The following is a 20,327-nucleotide window of genomic DNA, read 5'->3' on the forward strand; positions in this document are numbered from 1 at the left end:
AAAAATAGTGGCCATACAAATTAGTTTTCCAATGGTGGAAGTCTTGGAAATGCAGGACCCTATTTAAAAACCAAACCTTGTTAAAACATAAAGATTCAGTTGTTAAATAAGTTTGGATTCATTTAAAGAATACAAATACCTCTTTTTAAAATGGTTTGGAAGTCCTTGGCAAAGCTCTTTCTTCTGGTGTCATAAATGTATGTCATTCTTTTTAAAGGGGTAGCTCAAACACAGGTCATGGCTTTTTTTCCAACTTAAAATCAAAGTATTGTCATGTCTCCTTCTTTTCTAGGCTTTTTTCTCCCTTCATTCCTATGAAAACATTTCATTATGAGAACAGTGGCTGAGAGGTTTGCTGAAAGTACAATGTGATGGTCTTAAACATGGGGCTCCAGCTGTGTGGGGCTCAGCATGATCTGTCTTAATGAAAGGAGAAGCAGTGCAAGTTGGGTTTTTTTCTACAACTTGTTCTGTACTATGCTGAATTAGGTTTTTAGAGGAAAAACTTCCAATTGACAAACAGAAGCTAAGTGCATATTATATTTTACTGATGGCTGTCTTGTCTTCTCAGTTGTTAGCACTAGGTTTGATCTCCACATTAAAAGGGAATGTACTTACAGTGGAAGCCATACTGTCTTTTCTCACCACTAAGTATCTATGATAAATCTTTCCTGCACTGTAAACCAAGCCCAATACCATTTATGTGGGGGAAAAATAACCTTTGAAATTTCTACAAGTCTCTTCAGACATTCCTTTTTTCCACTTCAGCCTCTCTGAGTATTTATGGGATATATTGAGATTATATCTCATGTTTTGCTTGAACTCTGCAGAAACCAGTGTTCAATGCTTAAACAAAACAACAACAAAGTCCCTTTAATCTTCATGAAGTCTTAAGTGTACCATCAGATCACAGGATATCCATATTTAAAGGGATATAATTAAGGATGTCACACTCATACAACTTGTTTTAAGTTTTTTACCTTAGATTAAAGAAAGTAGAACTGAAAAGTGTGCCTGAGTTGTTATTAGGGAAACAGCAGTCAAAGAGATCACTATTGTTACAGTTTCTATATGCAGAGTACTTTTAAAGATTCAATTCACATCTATATGCATTATATGTTTGTCTTCACAGAAGAGCTAGGATTTAAATGGGCATTCATTCAGCCACTTGTTTATTCAACTAACATTTTTTGAGTACCCACTTTATGCAAGGTACTATTCTGACAGTGAGAATATAGCAGTGATCAAAACAGGTAAGGTCCTTGGTCTCTGGAGAGACAGACAAACCCCAAGTAAACAAATTCATGAAATGAAGTAATTTCGGATAGTCTAAAGTACTATGAAGAAAATGTAGGACAATGTGATGAAGATGGAGGGTTGGATACTTAAAGTGAGTAATCTGAGAAGGTCACTTTAAGGATGTGATATTTGAGTTGAAGTTAGAAAAATAAGGAAGAGCCAACTAGAGGAAAACCTAGGGATAGAGAATATAAGGCAGTGGAAATAGTAAAAGTGAATTGCAGAGAAGTTAAATAACTTGCATAAAGTTCACCCACAAGAGAACTGCATAGCTAGAGCTATGTAGCTCTGTTATTAACAGGCTTATACTATTTCAGGCAGTCTGGATTTCTATAACTTTCTATTTATTTCTTATCTATTTGAAGGAATTATTGTGCATAATCCTCACTTGTTTTCCAGTTTTGAGAAATAATTGACATACATCACTATTTAAATTTAAAGCATACAGCATGATGGCTTTATTTACATATAAGTTGAAATAATTACCACAATACGTTCGTTAACATCCATCTTCTCATACAGGTACAATAAAAAGGAAAGGAAGAAAAAAAGAAGGGAAAAATGTTTATCTTCTTAGGATTTACTCTTTTAACTTTCCTACATGCCATACAGCAGTGTTAACTATAGTCATCATGTTGTAACATTACCTCGTTAATACTTATTTATCTTATAGCTGGAAGAAGTTTGTACCTTTTGACTATCTTCATCCTATTCCCCTCCTCCCACTCTCTACCTCTGATAACCAAAAATCTGATCTCTTTTTCTATGAGTTTGGGGTTTTTGTTTTTATTTTTTTTAGATTCCACATATAAATTAAATCATACAGTACAGTATTTGTCTTTCTCTGTCTTATTTCTCTTAGCAAAATATCTTCAAGGCTCATCCCTGTGGTCACAAATGGTAGGATTTCCTTGTTTTTTGTGGCTGAATAATATTCCATTATATATGTATGTGTATATATATATATATATATATATATATATATATATCAATCACATGTTCTTTATCCATTCACCCATCGATGGACAATTAGGTTGTTTCCATGTCTTGGCCTCTATAAATAATGCTGGTATGAACATAGGGGTGCAGATATCTTTTCGACGTAGTGTTTTCATTACCTTTGAATTGCTAGATCATATAGTAGTTCAGTATTTAATTTTTTGAGGAACGTGAGAAAGCCATACTGCTTTCCATAGTGGATGCACCAATTTACAATCTACCAACAATGCACAAGCATTCCCTTTTTCCACATTCTTGCCATCATGTTATCTCTTGTTTTTTTTTATGATGGTCATTCGAATAGACATGAGTGATATCTCAGTGTGGTTTTACTTTGCTTTTCCTTAATGAGTAGTGATGTTGATCATCTTTTCATGTACATGTTGACCTTTCATATATCTTCTTTGGAGAAATGTCTATTCAGGTCCTTTGCCCACTTTTTTTTTTTTTTTTTGCTATTGAATTATATGAGTTCTTTATGTATTTTGAACGTTAACCCTTATCAGATATATGGTTTTCAAATATTTTGTTCCCATTCCAAAGTTTGTCTTTTCACTTTATTGATTTATTTTCCTGTTGTTGTTGTTTACTGTGCAGAAGCTTTTTAGTTTGATGTAATCCCACTTGTTTATTTTTTATTTATTTGTTTGTGCTTCAGGTGACATATCCAAAAATCATTACCAAGAATCATGTCAGGGAGCTTTATTACTATGTTTTCTTCTAGGAGTTTCATGGTTTCAGGTCTTACATTTAAATCCTTAGTCCATTTTGAGTTAATTTTGTGAGTGGTGTAAGATATGGGTCCAATTTCATTCTTTTACATGTGAATATCCAACTATCCCAGAATCATTTATTAAAAAGACTTTCTTTTCTCCACTGAGTTTTCTTCCCTATTAAATATTAGTGGATTGTATATGCTTGGTCTTATTTCTGGGCTCTCAATTCTATTCCGTCAGTCTTTTGTGTGTTATTATGCTAGTAGCATACTGTTTGATGGCTTTAGCTTTATAGTATTACTTGAAATCAGGAAGTATGATCTCTCCTTCTCTTTTCTTCTTTCTCAGCATTTCTTTGGCTATTCAGCGTTTTTTGTGGTTCATATAACTTTTAAGAGTGTTTTTTCTACCTCTGTAAAAGATGCCATTGGAATATGGATAGGGATTTTATTGAATCTATAGATGGCTTTTGGTAGTATTGACGTTTTAACAATATTAATTCTTCCAATTCAGGAATACAGAATACCCTTCTACTTATTTGTATTTTTGTATTTTCTTTGATTTCTTTCATCAATGTCTTTCAGTCTTCACAGTAGAGAAATTTCACTTGCTTAGTTAAATGTATTCCTAAGTATTTTTTTATGCTGTTGTAAATAGGATTGATTTCTTTATTTTTTTCAGAAAATTCACTGTAGGCATATAGAAATGCTACTGATTTTTGTATGTTAATTTCATATTTTGAAACTTTATTGAATTCCTTGATTAGATCTGACAGTTTTTTTTGTTACATCTTTAAGATTTTTGTTTATAAAACCAAGCCATCTGCAAATAGAGATGGTTTTACTTCTTCATTTACTTTTATTTCTCTTTCTTGCCTGATTTCTCTAGGTAGGATTTCTAGTACTATTTTGAATAGGAGTGGTGAGAATTGACACCCTTGTCTTATTCCTGATTCTTAGAGGAAAAGTTTCACCCTTTCACCATTAGTATGATGTTGAGGAAGCTGTGGGCTTGTCATATATGACTTTTATTATGTTGAGATATGTTCCTTTTATGACTTTTTGTTAAGGGCTTTTATTATGAATTTATGTTACATTTTATCAAATGATTTTTCCGTGTCTATTGAGATGATTATATGACTTTTTTCTTTCTGTTAAGATGATGTATCACACTGATTTATTTGCATATGTTGAACCATCCTTGCATCCCAGGGATAAATCCCACTTGATCATGATAAATGATTCTTTTAATGTGCTGCTGAATTTGGTTTGCTAGTATTTTCTTGAAATTTTTGCATCTATAATTATCAGGGGTACTGACCTATAGCTGTCATTTCTACTAGTGTCCTTTTTTGGTTTTAGTCTCACGATAATGCTGGCCTCATAAAATAAATTTGGGAGTACTCTCTCCTCTTCTATTTCTGGAAAAATTTGAGAAGCATTGGTGTTAATTCTTCTTTAAATGTTTGGTAAAATTCACGAGTGAAGCCATCTGGTCCTGGACTTTTGTTTGTTGGGAGGTTTTTGATTACTGATTCAATCCCTTTACTAGTAAATGGTCTATTCAGATTTTATATTTCTTCCTAATTCAGTCTTGGTAAATGATATGTTTCTAAGAATTTTTCCATTTATTCTAGGTTGCCCAGTTTGTTAGCATATAGTTGGCTGTTATGATCCTTTGAATTCTGTGGTATCAGTTATAATGTCTGCTTTTTCAATTATAATTTTGTTGATTTGTGTCCTTTCTCTTTTTCCCTTGGTTAGTCTAGCTAAGGGTTTGTCAATTTTTCTTATCTTTTCAAAGAACTAACTCTTAGTTTGGATAATCTTTCCAATTGTTTTTCTGTTCTCTATTTCATTTATTTCTGTTCTAATCTTTATTATTTTCTTTCTTCTGTTAACTTTGTGCTCTGATCTTCTTTTTCTAGTTTTTGAAGCTGTAGAATTAGGTTGTTTATTTGGGATCTTTCTTACTTCTTAAGTAGGTGTTTATTGCTATGAACCTCCCTCTTAGAACTGCTTTTGCTGCATCCCACAGGTTCTGGTGTGTTGCATTTTCACTTTATTGTCTCAAAAATTTTATTTCCTCTTTAACTTCTTCTTTGATCCATTGGTTGTTTAAGACAATGTTGTTTAATTTCCTTGTTTTCATGAATTTTTCAGTTTTCTTCTTCTTATTGATTCCTACTTTCATGCCATTGTGGTCACAAAAGATACTTGGTATGTTTTTTTTTTTTTTTTTTTGTGGTACGCAGGCCTCTCACTGTTGTGGCCTCTCCCATTGCGGAGCACAGGCTCCGGACGCGCAGGCTCAGTGGCCATGGTTCATGGGCCCAGCTGCTCTGCGGCATGTGGGATCTTCCCGGACCGGGGCACGAACCCATGTTCCCTGCATCGGCAAGCGGATTCTCAACCACTGCGCCACCAGGGAAGCCCACTTGATATGATTTTAATCTTCTTTAATTGCTAAGACTTGATTTGTGGCTTAACATATGGTCCATTCTAGAATTTTGTTGTACACCTGAGAAAAATATATATTCTGCTATTGAGAGATAGAATGATCTATATATGAATATTAGGATCATTTAGTCTTTAATGTTGTTTGAATCTGTTGTTTTCTTACTGATTCTCTCTCTGCATGAAATGTCCATCGACAGATGAATGGATAAAGAAGATGTGGTACATATATACAATGGAATATTACTCAGCCATAAAAAAGGAACAAAATTGGGTCATTTGTAGAGATGTGGATGGAACTAGAGTCTGTCATACAGAGTGAAACAAGTCAGAAAGAGAAAAACAAACACTGTATATAAACGCATATATGTGGAATCTAGAAAAATGATACAGATGAACCTATGTGCAGGGCAGAAATAGAGACACAGACATAGAGAACGGATGTGTGGGCATGGGGTGGGGGAAGGGGAGAGTGGGATGAATTAGGAGATTAGGATTGACATATATACACTACCATGTGTAAAATAGATAGCTAGTGGGAACCAGCTGTATAGCACAGGGAGCTCAGCTCTTTGCTCTGTGGTGCCCTAGATAGGTGGGACTGGGAGTGGAGGAGTGGGAGGGAGGTCCAAGAGAGAAGGCATGTATGAATACATATAGTTGATTCACCTCATTGTAAAGCAGAAACTAATACAACATTGTAAAGCAATTATACTCCAATAAAATAAATAGATAATTAAAATAAAAGTAGGGTAATAAAGCCCCCAACTAGTATTGTATTACTGTCTATTTCTCCTTTTAGCTCTGTCAGTTGGCTTTATATATTTAGGTACTCCAATGTTGGGTGCATAAATATTTACAGTTCTTACATCTTCTTGATATATTGATCTTTTTATCATTATATAATGACACCCTTTGTCTTTATTCACCATTTTTCATTTAAAGTCAATTTTGTCTAAGTATAGCTACCTCTGCTTTCTGTTGTTATTATTTGCTTGAAATGTCTCTTTCCATCCCTTAACTCTCAGTCTATATGTGCTTTTAAGGCTAAAGTAAGACTCCTGTAGGCAGCATATTATTAGATCTTGGGTTTTTTTAAATCCATTCAGCCATTCAATGTCTTTTCTTTTTTATCAGATTATAATCGCTTTACAATGTTGTGTTAGTTTCTGCTGTACAATGAAGTGAATCAGCTATATGTATACACGTATCCCCTCCCCCACGGACCTGCCTCTCACCACCCCATCCCACCCATCTATGTCATCATAGAGCAAAAACCTGAGCTCCCTGTGCTATAAAGCAGGTTCCCACTAGCTATCTATTTTACACATGGTAGAGTATATTTGTCAATTCTAATCTCCTAACTCATCCCACCTTCCCCTTTCCCCCCTTGGTGTCCATACATTTGTTCTCTACATCTGTGTCTCTATTTCTGCCTTGCAAACCAGTTTATCTGTACCATTTTTCTAGATTCCACATATATGCATTAATATACGATATTTGTTTTTCCCTTTCTGACTTACTTCACCCTTTATGACAGACTCTAGGTCCATCCATATCTCTACAAATGACCCAATTTCATTCCTTTTTATGGCTGAGTAATATGCCATTTTATATATGTACCACATCTTCTTTATCAATTCATCTGTTCTCCAAAGTGGCTGTATCCATTTACATTCCCACCAACAGTGCAAGAGGGTTCCCTTTTCTCCACACCATCTCCAACATTTATTGTTTGTAGATTTATTGATGATGGCCATTCTAACCAGTGAGAGGTGATACCTCATTATAACACTGATTTGCAGTTCTCTAATAATTAGTGAGGTTGAGCATCTTTTCACGTGCCTCCTGGCCAACTGTATGTCTTCTTTGGCTAAATGTCTATTTAGGTCTTCTGCCCATTTTTTGATTGGGTTGTTTGGTTTTTTTATATCAAGCTCCATGAGCTGTTTGTATATTTTGGAGATTAATCCTTTGTCTGTTGTTTCATTTGCAAATATTTTCTCCCATTCTGAGGGTTGTTTTTTTGTCTTGTTTATTGTCTTTGCTGTGCAAAAGTTTTTAAGTTCAGTTAGGTCCCATTTGTTTATTTTTGTTTTTATTTTCATTACTCTAGGAGGTGGGTCAAAAAAGATCTTGCTGTGGTTTAAGTCAGAGAGTGTTTTTCCTATGTTTTCCTCTAAGAGTTTTATAGTGTCTGGTCTTATATTTAGGTCTTTAATCCATTTTGAGTTTATTTTTGTGTATGGTGTAAGGGACTGTTCTAACTTCATTCTTTTACATGTAGCTGTCCAGTTTTCCCACCCCCCACTTATTGAAGAGACTTTCTTTTCTCCATTGTATATTCTTGCCTCCTTTGTCACAGATTAGGTGACCATAGGTGCATTGATTTATGTCTGGGCTTTCTATCCTGTAGAAATTTATCTATATTTGAATTCATCTATATTTGAATGTCTGTGTCAGCACCATACTGTCTTGATTACTGTAGCTTTGTAGTATAGTCTGAAGTCAGGGAGCTGATTCCTCCAGCTCCATTTTTTGTTCTCAAGATTGGTTTGGCTATTCAGGGTCTTTTGTGTTTCCATACAGGTTGTAAAATTTTATGTTCTATTCTGTGAAAAATGCCATTGGCAATTTGATAGGGATTGCATTGAATCTGTACATTGCTTTGGGTAGTACAGTTACTTGCACAATATTGATCCTTCCAATCCAAGAACATGGTATATTTCTCCATCTGTTTGTGTCCTTTTTGATTTCTTGCAACAGTGTTTCATAGTTTTCTGACAACAAGTCTTTTGCCTCCTCGGGTAGGTTTATTCCTAGATATTTTATCCTTTTTGTTGCGATGGTAAGTGGGAGTGTTTCCTTAATTTCTGTTTCTGATTTTTCATTGTTAATGTATGGGAATGCAAGAGATTTCTGTGCATCAATTTTGTATCCTGCACTTTACCAAATTCATTGATTAAGTCTAATAGTTTTCTTGTGGCATCTTTAAAATTTTCTATGTAGAGTATCATGTTATCTGCAAACAGTGACAGTTTTACTTCTTCTTTTCCAATTCATATTACTTTTATTTCTTTTTCTTCTCTGATTGCCATGCTAGGACTTCCAAAACTATGTTGAATAAGAGTGGTGAGAGTGGACATCCTTGTTTTGTTCCTGATCTTAGAGGAAATGATTTCAGTTTTTCACCATTGAGAACAATGTTGGCTGTTGGTTTGTCATTTATGGCCTTTATTATGTTGAGGTAGGTTCCCTCTATGCCCACTTTCTGGAGAGTTTTTTTTTTGTTGTTGTTGTTGTTTTTTTGTGGTACACGGGCCTCTCCCTGCTGTGGCCTCTCCCGTTGCGGAGCACAGGCTCCCGACACACAGGCCCAGCGGCCATGGCCCACGGGCCCAGCCGCTCCACGGCACACGGGATCCTCCCGGGCCGGGGCACGAACCCGTGTCCCCTGCATCGGCAGGCGGACTCTCAACCACTGCGCCACCAGGGAAGCCCCTGGAGAGTTTTTATCATAAATGAGTAATGAATATTTTCAAAAGCTTTTTCTACATCTATTGAAATGATCATATGGTTATCATTCTTTAATTTGTTAATATGGTGTATCACATTGATTTGTGTACATTGAAGAATCCTTGCATTCCTGGGATAAATCCCACTTGATCATGGTGTATGATCCTTTAAAATGTTGTTGGATTCTGTTTGCTAGTATCTTGTTCAGGATTTTTGTGTCTATGTTCATCAGTGATATTGGTCTGTAAATTTTTTGTGTGTGATCTCTTTGTCTGGTTTTGGTATCAGGGTGATGGTGGCCTCATAGAACAAGTTTGGGCATGCTCCTCCCTCTGCAATTATTTTGGAATAGTTTAGGAATGATAGTTGATCACTCTTCTCTCAATGTTTGATAGAATTCGCCTATGTAGCCATCTGGTCCTGGACTTTTGTTTGTTGAAAAGTTTTTAAGTATAGTTTCAGCTTCATTACTTGTGATTTGTTTGTTTATATTTTCTAATTCTTCCTTGTTCAGGCTTGGAAAGTTGTACCTTTCCAAGAATTTGTCCATTTCTTCCAGGTTGTCCATTTTATTGGCATAGAGTTGCTTGTTTTAATCTCTTATGATCCTTTGTATTTCTGCAGTGTCTGTTGTAATTTCTCCTTTTTCATTTCTAATTTTATTGATTTGAGTCCTCTCCCTTTTTGTCTCTTTGAGTCTGGCTATAGGTTTATCAATTTCGTTTTCTCAAAGAAGTAACTTTTAGTTTTATTGATCTTTGCTATTGTTTTCTTCATTTTTATTTCATTTATTCCTGCTGTGATCTTTATGATTTTTTTCCGTCTACTAATATTGAGTTTTGTTTGTTCTTCTTTCTTTAGTGGCTTTAGGTGTAAGGTTAGATTGTTTATTTGAGATTTTTCTTGTTTCTTGAGGTAGGACTGTATTGCTATAAACTTCCCTCTTAGAACTGCTTTTGCTGAATTCCATAGCTTTTTGGTCGTTGTGTTTTCATTGTCATTTGTTTCCGTTTATTTTTTAATTTCCTCTTTGATTTCTTCAGTGATTTCTTGGTTATTTAGCAGCACAATGTTTAGCCTCTGTGTGTTTGTTTTTTAGTTGTTGTTGTTGTTTTTTCCTGTAATTGATTTCTAATCTCATAGCATTGTGGTCGAAAAAGATGCTTGATATGATTTCAATTTTCTTAAAATTTCCAAGGCTTGATATGTGATATATCCTGGAGAATAGTGTGCACTTGAGAAGAAAGTGTATTCTGCCACTTTCAGGTGGAATGTCCTATAAATATCAATTAAATCTATCTGGTCTACTGTGTCATTTAAACTCTGTGTTTCCTTACTTATTTTCTGTCTGGAAGATCTGTCCATTGGTGTAAGTGGGGTGTTAAAGTCCCCCACTATTATTGTGTTACTGTTGATTTCCCCTTTTATGGCTGTTAGCCTTTGCCTTATATATTGAGGTGCTCCTATGTTAGGTGCATAAATGTTTATAATTTTTATATCTTCTTCTTGGATTGATCCCTTGATCATTATCTAGTGTCCTTCCTTATCTCTAGTAACAGTTTTTGTTTTAAAATCTATTTTATCTGAAATGAGTATTGCTACTCCAGCCTTCTTTTGATTTCCATTTGCATGGAATATCTTTTTCTATCCCTTCACTTTCAGTATGTATGTGTCCCTAGGTCTAAAGTGGGTCTCTTGTAGACAGCACGGGTCTTGTTTTTGTATCCATTCAGCTAGTCTGTGTCTTTAGGTTGGAGCATTTAATCCATTTACATTTAAGGTAATTATCGATATGTATGCTCCTATTACCAATTTCTTAATTGTTTGGATTTGTTTTTGTATGTATTTTCCTTCTCTTGTGTTTCCTACTGGAGAAGTTCCTTTAGCATTTGTTGTAACGCTGGTTTGGTTGTGTTAAATTCTCTTAGCTTTTGCTTGTTTGTAAAGCTTTTGATTTCTCCTTTTAACCTGAATAAGATCCTTACTGGGTAGAGTAATTTTTGTTGTACGTTTTTCCCTTTCATAACTTTAAATATATCCTGCCACTCCCTTCTGGCCTGCAGCGTTTCTCCTGAAAAATCTGCTGATAACCTTATGGGGATTCCCTTGTATATTATTTGTTGCATTTCCCTTGCTGCTTTCAATATTTTTTTCTTTGCATTGAATTTTTGTTAGTTTAATTAATATGTGTCTTGGTATGTTTCTCTTAAGGTTTATACTGTTTGGGACTCTCTGCACTTCCTGCACTTGGGTGGCTATTTCCTTTCCATGTTAGGGAAGTTTTTTACTTATAATCTCTTCAAATATTTTCTCATATCCTTTCTCTTTCTCTTCTTCTTTAAGGACTCCTATAATTCGAATGTTGGTGCATTTAATGTTGTCCCAGAAGTCTCTGAGACTGTCGTCAATTCTCTTCATTCTTTTTTCTTTATTCTGCTCCTTGGCAGTTATTTCCACCATTCTGTCTTCCATCTCACTTATTCATTCTTTTGCCTCAATTATTCTGCTATCGATTCCTTCTAGTGTATTTTTTTTTTTTTTTTTACCGGTACGCGGGCCTCTCACTGTTGTGGCCTCTTCCATTGCGGAGCACAGGCTCCGGATGTGCAGGCTCAGCGGCCATGGCTCATGGGCCCAGCTGCTTCACGGCATGTGGGATCTTCCTGAACCAGGGCACGAACCCGTGTCCCCTGCATCGGCAGGCGGACTCTCAACCACTGCGCCACCAGGGGAACCCCCTTCTAGTGTATTTTTTCATTTCAGTTATTATGTTGTTCATCACTGTTTGCTTGCTTTTTAGTTCTTCTCTGTCTTTGTTCAACATTTCTTGTATTTTCTTGATCCATGCCTCCATTATATTTCTGAGATTTTAGATCATCTTTACTGTCGTTACTGTGAATTCTTTTTCAGGTAGGTTGTCTATATCCTGTTCACTCGTCTTCTAGGTTTTTCCCTTGCTCCTTCATCTGTAACATAACTTTTGTCATCTCATTTTTTTTGATGGGTGGGGCTATGTTCCTGTCGTACAGGTTGCTTTCCCTGGTGCTTTCCACACTGGAGTTTGCAGGCAGTTGCGTAGAGCCAGGTCTTGGTGCCGAGATGAGGATCTCCAAGAGACTTCACTCAGATTAATATTCCCTGGGGTCTGAGGTTCTCTTTCAGTTCAGTGGTTTGGACTCGGTGGTCCTACCACAGGAGCTCAGGCCTGAACCCTGGCCTGTGAACCAAGATCCTGTAAGACAAGCAGTGCAGCAAAAAAAGAAAAAAAAAAAGGAGCAGAGCAATAACAAAGAATAAAAAATAAAATAAAAATAGAAAAATATATTAGAAAAAAAAATATAAATGAAACACCACCACCAAGGGGGGTGGGGCTTAGGCAGGGGTGGGGCTTAGGCAGGGTGGGGTTTAGGTGGGAGTGGAGGCTAGTCTCAGAATCCACACAGCTGAAAAGGTCTTGGGGTTTTGGGGGGCAGGGTTTAGGCTCAGCGTGGTCCATTCTATCTCTTTTCATTGGAGAATTTAATTCACTTATGTTTAAAGTAGTTATTGATAGGTAAGGACTTACTATTGCCATTTTGTTAATTGTTTTCTGGTTGTTTTGTAGATTACTGTGCCTTGTTTCTCATGCTGTTGTCTTTTTGTGTGTGTGTTTGATGTCTTTTGGTATCAGTATGCTTTGACTTCTTTATCATGTTCTTTTATGTAATTTATACAAGATTTTCACTTGTGGTTACCGTGAGGCTTACATAAAATATAACACCGTATTTTAAACTGATAACAACTTAACTTCAATAGAATTTGTAAACTTTACACTTTTACCTCCACCTCACTTTTTAGGTTATTGCTGTTATAATGTATATGTTTTCATATTATGTAACTGACAACAGATTACTACAGTTATGGTTATTTTTGCTCTGCTCTTTTACACGTTTTAAACAAAAGTTAAGTGAATTATGCATCACTATTACCATATTGGAGAAATAATGACTATATACTTATTACCAGTGAGATTTACACTACCTTTTTATGATGTTATTAACATTCTTTCACTTCCACTCAAAGAACTGCCTTTAGCATTTCTTATAAGGCAGGTCTGGTGGTAAACTCCCTCAGCTTTTGATTGTTCAGTGAAGTCTTTATCCTTCCTTTGTTTCTGAAAGAAAACTTCACCAAGTATAGAATTCTTAGTCGACAGTTATTTTTTTTCAATATTTCTAGTATGTCATCCCATTCTCTCCTGGTCAGAAAAGTTCTGCTGATAATCTTATGGGGGTTACCTTGTATGTGGCTTCTCTCTTTTCTCTTGCTGCCCTTACAGTTCTTTTGTCTTTGACTTTTGACAATTTAATTAATGTGTCTCAGAGTAGCCCTATTTAGATTCAATCTATTTGAGGTCCTTTGGGCCTCATGGATCTGGATGTTCATATCTCTCCCAAAATTTGGAAAGTTTTCAGACATTATTCCTTTAAATAGGCATTCTGTCTCTTTCTCTTTCTCTTCTTCTGGAATTCCCATGATGTGAATACTTTTTCCCTTTCAGTGTCTCCCAAATTCCCATAGGTTTCCTTTACTCTTTTTCATTCTTTTTTATTTTTGCTCCTCTTCCTGGGTAACTTCCAGTGTTGTATCCTCCAGGTCACTGATTCTTCTGCATGGTTGAGTCTGCTTTTGAAATTCTCTATTGAATTTTTCAGTTCAGTTATTGTATTTTTCATCTCTAGGAGTTTTGTTTATTTTGGTTTGTTTTTGATGGCTGCTATTTCCTTGTCAAACTTCTCATTATATTCGTGCTTTGTTTTTCTGATTTTGTGTAGCTGTCTGTTTTTTCTTGCAGTTCCTTAAGAGGAATTTCCTTAAGAGGATCTTATTGAATTCTTTCTCTGGCATTTCATAGGTGTTCATTTTAAGGCCAGTTATTGAAGTTTTATTAATTTCCTTTGGTGATGTCATATTTACCTGACTTTTCATAATCTTTGATTCCTTACATTGATATTTGTGCATTTGAGTAATTAGGCTCCCCTTCCAGACTCTACAGGTTGGCTTTGGCAGAGACAGTTCTTCAGTAGCTCAGTTTGGGTTTTGGGGTATGTCTGCTGGTAATGTTTTTGAGCAGGTGGGGCCTGCTATTATGCTTTATTGGGGGCAGGGCAATTGTTTCAGCTCTGAGGATAGGGATAGGGGTTGTGCCATTGGCTGAGAACTGTTGGATAGTACTACTGGCTTGGTTCCCTACACAAGTGAGGCTGTAGGATGGGCTCCATGGTTGCCTGGATTCTCTGGTCAGACTTACTAGATGGTTGGGACTGGTTACTATATACAGTAGTAAATGGGACTTCTGTGCCCTGGCATGGCAGCAGTACAGGACCCAGGGCCTATACAGCTCATTGTTTGGGGACCCAAGCCAGTCCATAGTGTGCACTGACTTCCCTGGTCAGGTGAGGCCACTGGTTTTGCTCTGCAGATGGGGGAAGCCATGGTCTGTGCTCTCTGTTCAAGTACCACTGCATGTAGGGGTGTTGAATGAGCTGTGTAGCTTCCTGTGTGCTCTAGTTAGGTTCCTTGCTTGGACACATTGGAGACTGTACCAATGAACAGGGCTATGAATTAGAATAATTGCCTGCATGTAGCAGGACAAGCAGCTCTAAAGCTGGTGAAGCTCTTTGTTGTTTTAACTCAAGCCGACCCACACCCCATGTTCCCTGACTGAACATGGCTGCTGGCTTTGCTCTGCAAACTATTGGCTTTGCCTGCTTCTCAGCTCAAGTGCCACTGGGATGCACAACTTCCAGGAGTTGTCACCAGCCCTTCTGGTGAGATGGGGTCAGAAGACATTCTCCATAGCAGGTGGGGCTGTGTCTCACCTCCCCTGCCTAGGCAAGAGGGGGAGGTTTAGCTCCAGGCTATTCTCAGTTTCCCAAATAAGGTCCCAGATAAGGAGATGCCAGGACCTACCCTCAGTTTTGGCTATGAATTAATCCATCTGTTTGTGCATAGCACGGGAACATTCCACACCTGCTACTGGTTTTGCTTCGTGGGTAATCAGCTTTGCTCACCCACCTCTTGGCTTGAGCACCACTGGGCCACACTACTTCCAGAAGTTATTGCCAGCTCCTCTGGTAAGATCGGCCTGGAAGACACTCACCATAGTGGGTGGGAATATGATTCAGCTCCTTGCTTGGGCGTGGGCAAACTGGGCTCTAGGGCCAACAAAACTCCTTTGAAGATCCAAATCAGGCAGATCTGCTCTCCCCCAAGTTCCCAGCTTGGTTCTGCAGATGAGCAAAGCTGCTGGCTGGGATTACTACTTGGGCACTGCAGTATGAGCTTGGTCTGCCAAGATCTATGTGCTGGTTGTTGCGAGCCCCTCCCCCTCTTCTCTGTCACAGTCAGATTTCCTGTGGTTGAGCCCCACAGATTTCCCATCTTTGTGGTACAAGATCAGAGTAGGGGCTTTCACAAAATGACCCAAAATACTGGATCGGGCTAGTTGTCTCTCCTGGGATCTCTTTTCCCACTGAGGGAACCAGAGGCTCAGGGAAGATCTGTCCAGGTGGTGCTGTGCTGGCCTGGTGATGGGGCAATGCTGTCAATGTATAGCCACCTCTCTTACCTTCTAATGAAGTTTGTCTTGGTCTCTGTGGTACAGGAGGTTGCTTCAGCCTTGTTCTAGGATTCCCTCAGAGGTGTCTTGTTCTCAATAGTTGTTAGTTGTTGTTCTTGTGAGGGGGAGCAAAGCCAGGAACAACCTATGTCACCATTTTGGTGATGTCACTCTCTAGGATATATATTCTTAGAATGAAGTCCTCAGATATTACAGTCTTGGTTTCAGTGGAGCCATTAGCATTATACATTGATCACTGCAGAAAACTCTGAGGTCTTTTTGGTAACCCTTCATTTTTAACAAATATCAATAGTGGTTTCATTTGCTTTTTATTTCACTTCTTAGCAAAGCAAAATTAGCACTAGAGTGTAAATGTCTATCATGATATCTCAAGTATATTGCCATATAACCACAGGAAAAGAAATCAGCCTAGTCATCCTAACTTTTCCTTTTTACTGTTTCTATCCTTTCCCTCTCTGCTTTAATGAATCTTCTCTCCACTTTGTTCTCTTTTAATGGCATCAGTGATGTACACTCAAATTAATAAAAAATTGAACACATCTGAGATAGCTCCTTACAATTGTTATAATGGGTAAAAGAATCTTTATTGGAAGAGCCCACTTTAAAAAATCAGAATTATTTCATCTCTATTCAGATCATGAAGTTCCTTCGGTTTAATGTTAGCCCAAAAGTGCTACCATTCAAATATATGATGTTTTGTTTAATTAACTAATTTCTTGTTTTCTACCCATTTCTTACTCTAACCAAAGGATCTTAAACTTGAACCTCTAGAAGAAGTTATTGAAGGGAATACTAAACCTGTAAGTACTTTCCCTAGGTCAAAATTTTAGAAATATGTACTTTGAAAACATAATTTAATTTCTTCAAAATTAGTTACTATCTCAGTGAAAATTAAAAAAAACAATACATGGGCATATTTCATTATGTGTGGCTAAGTAGGATTTTCTAAATTGTGATTTGTGGAAAACTAATGCCTACTTCACAGGGGTTTTCTGAAAGAACCTGTTATGTAATATGTGAAAAGTGAAATTTTTATGCATGTATAAATCAATGAGTTATTGAATAATTGAATGAATATGACTGGCAGAGAAGGGTAACATTCAAATTGTATCATCAACTAGGCTGAAGGGTACACCTGAGCTGAAACTTGGTCCTATTAATTATTGTATTTTCAGCATATAGCCCAGGGACAAGATGCTCAGAAATCATTTTCCAAAGAAAAAAATTGATGTTTAGAGAAAAGTGAACGTTTATGCTCGTGGGGAAAATATACCCATCCAGAAGGGTGGCAATTGATGGAGACTGAAAGAAAATGGACAGTGATCCTAATAGGTTCATTATATGCAGCAAAAAAGAAATTAATGTATAAATTAACTAACTGAAAAGCAGCACATACCATGCTTTATTATTTTATTTTATTTTGAGGCAAATATTTATAGCACATACTGCTTTGGGAAATTGGATGTTTGCATTTACATTTAGCGGAAATTTGGATTTTAAAATCTTGGGTATCTACAGAAAATCACTTTTTTCTTAATACCTTAAATATATTATATATTGTATAGATCTTGTAGGATCAGTCACATTTACATGAAACAAGGATATGAAATACCTTCCATCTCTGTATCATGTACTTATTCTATAGGCACTGCTTGTGTGATAGAAGGTGAGACTCACCTGCATGTCAGCTCCTGTTCATCTGTCCAAACTCACAGCACAAAGGAAATTTTCATAGAGGGAGCTTTTTCTCAGAAAAGTTTAATAATGGCTGTTGTGATTAGAATCCTATAGATGTAGACACAATTCCTAGCTATACTACATGTTCAGTGCTCTTATTGCTCCAAAGACAGGGATGTGGTCTGTGTTAATTTATCAGGCACCCAGAATTTTAAAGTGATAGGTTTTGGCACGAAGGTGAGGACAGAGGGCTGTTGAGCACAGATATTATGCAGGTCTTCTGTGCAGTCCCATAAGCACAGGATTATGACCTTGAGGTCTTGCATCTGTGTTGTCTCTTAGGTTTGCATGTAGAGAAAACTACACTCCAGTCAAGAAACATGAACATAATTTTTCTAATGTTAGGAGAGATTATTGTCTATTCTTAAATAATTTCTTAATATAAGTATTCTCTCTCACTAGCTGTGAAGGAGAAAAATTTCTAAGGATTATTTATGAAAAGTGACAGACTCTTCCATTCTCTGGTCCCCGACAGAAAAGAGAGATCTATTTTAAGAGATCTATCAACCCATGCAGTATTGCCAATTCAATAGTGCATGGAAGTACTTTAGAGAAAAAGAACTGGGCAAAGTAGTTCGATAGTCAATATCATTTAAAAGCAGGAAAGAATATTTTTTAACTATTTTTAACCATATGTAAAATTAAAAAATTATGCTCTTTGGGAATATACACATAGTAATAGTCTGAGCTGGTTTGTTTTTTCATATTTGTCATCAAAAGTTGTATTTTTTACTAGTGGTAGTATATGTATCACTATCAATTCCTATAAAACCTCTATATTCATAATGACAAAAACAATTTTTCACTGTTATTTCACAGCTAGCACACATAATTGTATGTTACTTTTTGATCAGTGATTTTTCCTGGTGACCAAAAACCAATTCTAGAATTCATTGACTGGAGAGGTATTTTTCCTTTTCCATTAGTGAATGCATGAGAACTTTGAAAAATAAATCCTACATCAGAATGCAAAAAATAAATTTTTATTATATACTTTATTTTTAAAAGTTAATCTTTATTGAGCCTTTGCTATGTGCAAGTGTTGTGTTAAACCCACACATATGTAACTCAGTCTTCACAATAGCCATATGAGGTGGTGCTGTTATTAGCTCCATTTTACAGATGAAAAAATTAAGTTGTAAAAAGGTTTAAATACCACAGCTGAAGTCCAGAAGTTCTATGCCAGACCTACAGTACTCACCACACTGTAATACTCCAACTCTAGTGTTTGGTGCACTTTGGGAAGTAGAGTTGCTTTTGCTAGTGAGGTTATGAGCTAATGGATGACTTTTTTTCATGAGATTTCCTACCACTAGAGCAGAAAGTATTATCTGGTAGGCTTATTTAAGCACACAGCAAAAGTCCTGAACCCTAGTATCTGCCATACTAGTTTTCTGGTACGTGAGCCATTACATAATGATGAATGTAGCATATAATCTCTGTTTAAGTCCATTTCTTTTCTCAGCCTGGAGTAAGAGAAGTAACATTTATTGAATATCTATCATGGGCAATATCTTTACATACACTATTTCATTCCATTTAACCTTCCTCAAAACTCTGTGATATAAGTACCTTTATTCCAATTTTGCATATCAGAAGACTTGAGAAAGATTAAGTAACTTGTTCAAGGCCACAGAGCTAGTAAAAGTGAAGCCAATTTACACCTCCTGGTCTAAAAGGAGAAAGAAAAAAGAAAAGAGGGCAAGATGATGGAGGTAGATAAAAGAGCACCTAACAGTGCTCAGAACCACCTCAAATCCTTTTCTGGAATGGATAGTATATAAATAAAATTTACTAAAGGAATTTTAAGAATAGTCAATGGTTAAAAGCAAAAGCACCTTTTATTTTTAACTTGATCACTAACTATGTGCTGGGCCCTGAGGGAGTGTTTGTAGATAAAGTGGTGAATATTACAGACAAGAAGACAGACTAGAAGGAAATATAGGCAAATATAACTAGGATCTACAATAGGATGTGATGAGTATTATTATAGGAAGGTATAGATTTTCATAGCTAGGGAACATGACCTAATTTAGGGGCCAGGAAATGCTTCCAGAATGACATAACATTTAAGATGAAATCAAAAAGGATAAGTAGGAGTTTCTAAAAATGATATCCATATATCTCTTACAATACTGAATTGTTCTAACCTTTCACTAAAAGAATATTAAATATTAAAATATTCCAGATGATTTATATCAAGCATGTCATAAAAACAGCAACCTTAGGAATTCACTATTTTATTATTTCTTAATAAAATAGGAAATAAATGCACATCAGGGATAAATGCAGATCTAAAGTCCAAGACCTTGGTTTTATGACTCACTGAAAATTTAGGGATAATTTATTGTCTTCTAGCTATCAAGTACTAAGAAGTGAGTATGAATCACTGAAAGGTTAGTATGATTTTTGAAGGGAATTGCATCAACCAGACCATACATCCTGGATCTGGCCAGGTGTATTGATCCACCTGAATACTTTCTGCCTGGTGCAATTGTGTGCTTTGTGTGGTCTCAAATGACTCAAATAGTCTCAAATGACTACTGGGGAAAAAAAAATGATCATTTTCAGATATTTTCTACTTTCAAAAGGAGTTTTTAAAAAGTCAATATGGGGAGGACCTTCAAGATGGCGGAGGAGTAAGAAGACCTCAGACTTCCAAAAGGGCAAGAATATCCCCACATACCTGGGTAGGGCAAAAGAAAAAAGAAAAAACAGAGACAAAAGAATAGGGATGGGACCTGCACCAGTTGGAGGGAGCTGTGAAGGAGGAAAAGTTTCCACACACTAGGAAGCCCCTTCACTGGTGGGGACAGGGGTGGATAGGAGGTAAGCTTCAGAGCCACAGAGGAAAGTGCAGCAACAGGGGTGCAGAGGGCAAAGTACAGAGATTCCCTCACAGAAGATCAGTGACGACCAGCACTCACCAGCCTGAGACTCTTGTCTGCTCACCTATAGAGCGGGTGGGGGCTGGGAGCTGAG

The 20,327-nt window shown here is 36.6% G+C and overlaps 1 protein-coding gene across 2 annotated transcripts in view; it reads left to right on the forward strand.

Annotated features, from left to right (window-relative positions):
- Positions 1-20,327, forward strand: part of NECAB1 (N-terminal EF-hand calcium binding protein 1) — a 276,794-nt gene that overhangs the window by 221,877 nt on the left and 34,590 nt on the right. The window contains exon 9 of one of the 2 annotated variants that reach the window (XM_030862858.2): positions 16,358-16,408. The exons of the other annotated variant lie outside the window; for it this stretch is intronic. Coding sequence (XP_030718718.1) covers positions 16,358-16,408 — 51 coding nt within the window. The remainder of the gene's footprint in view (positions 1-16,357; positions 16,409-20,327) is intronic. 2 annotated transcript variants of the gene reach the window in all.

The sequence above is a fragment of the Globicephala melas genome, chromosome 17 (assembly GCF_963455315.2).
Source record: "Globicephala melas chromosome 17, mGloMel1.2, whole genome shotgun sequence".
Taxonomy (NCBI): domain Eukaryota; kingdom Metazoa; phylum Chordata; class Mammalia; order Artiodactyla; family Delphinidae; genus Globicephala; species Globicephala melas.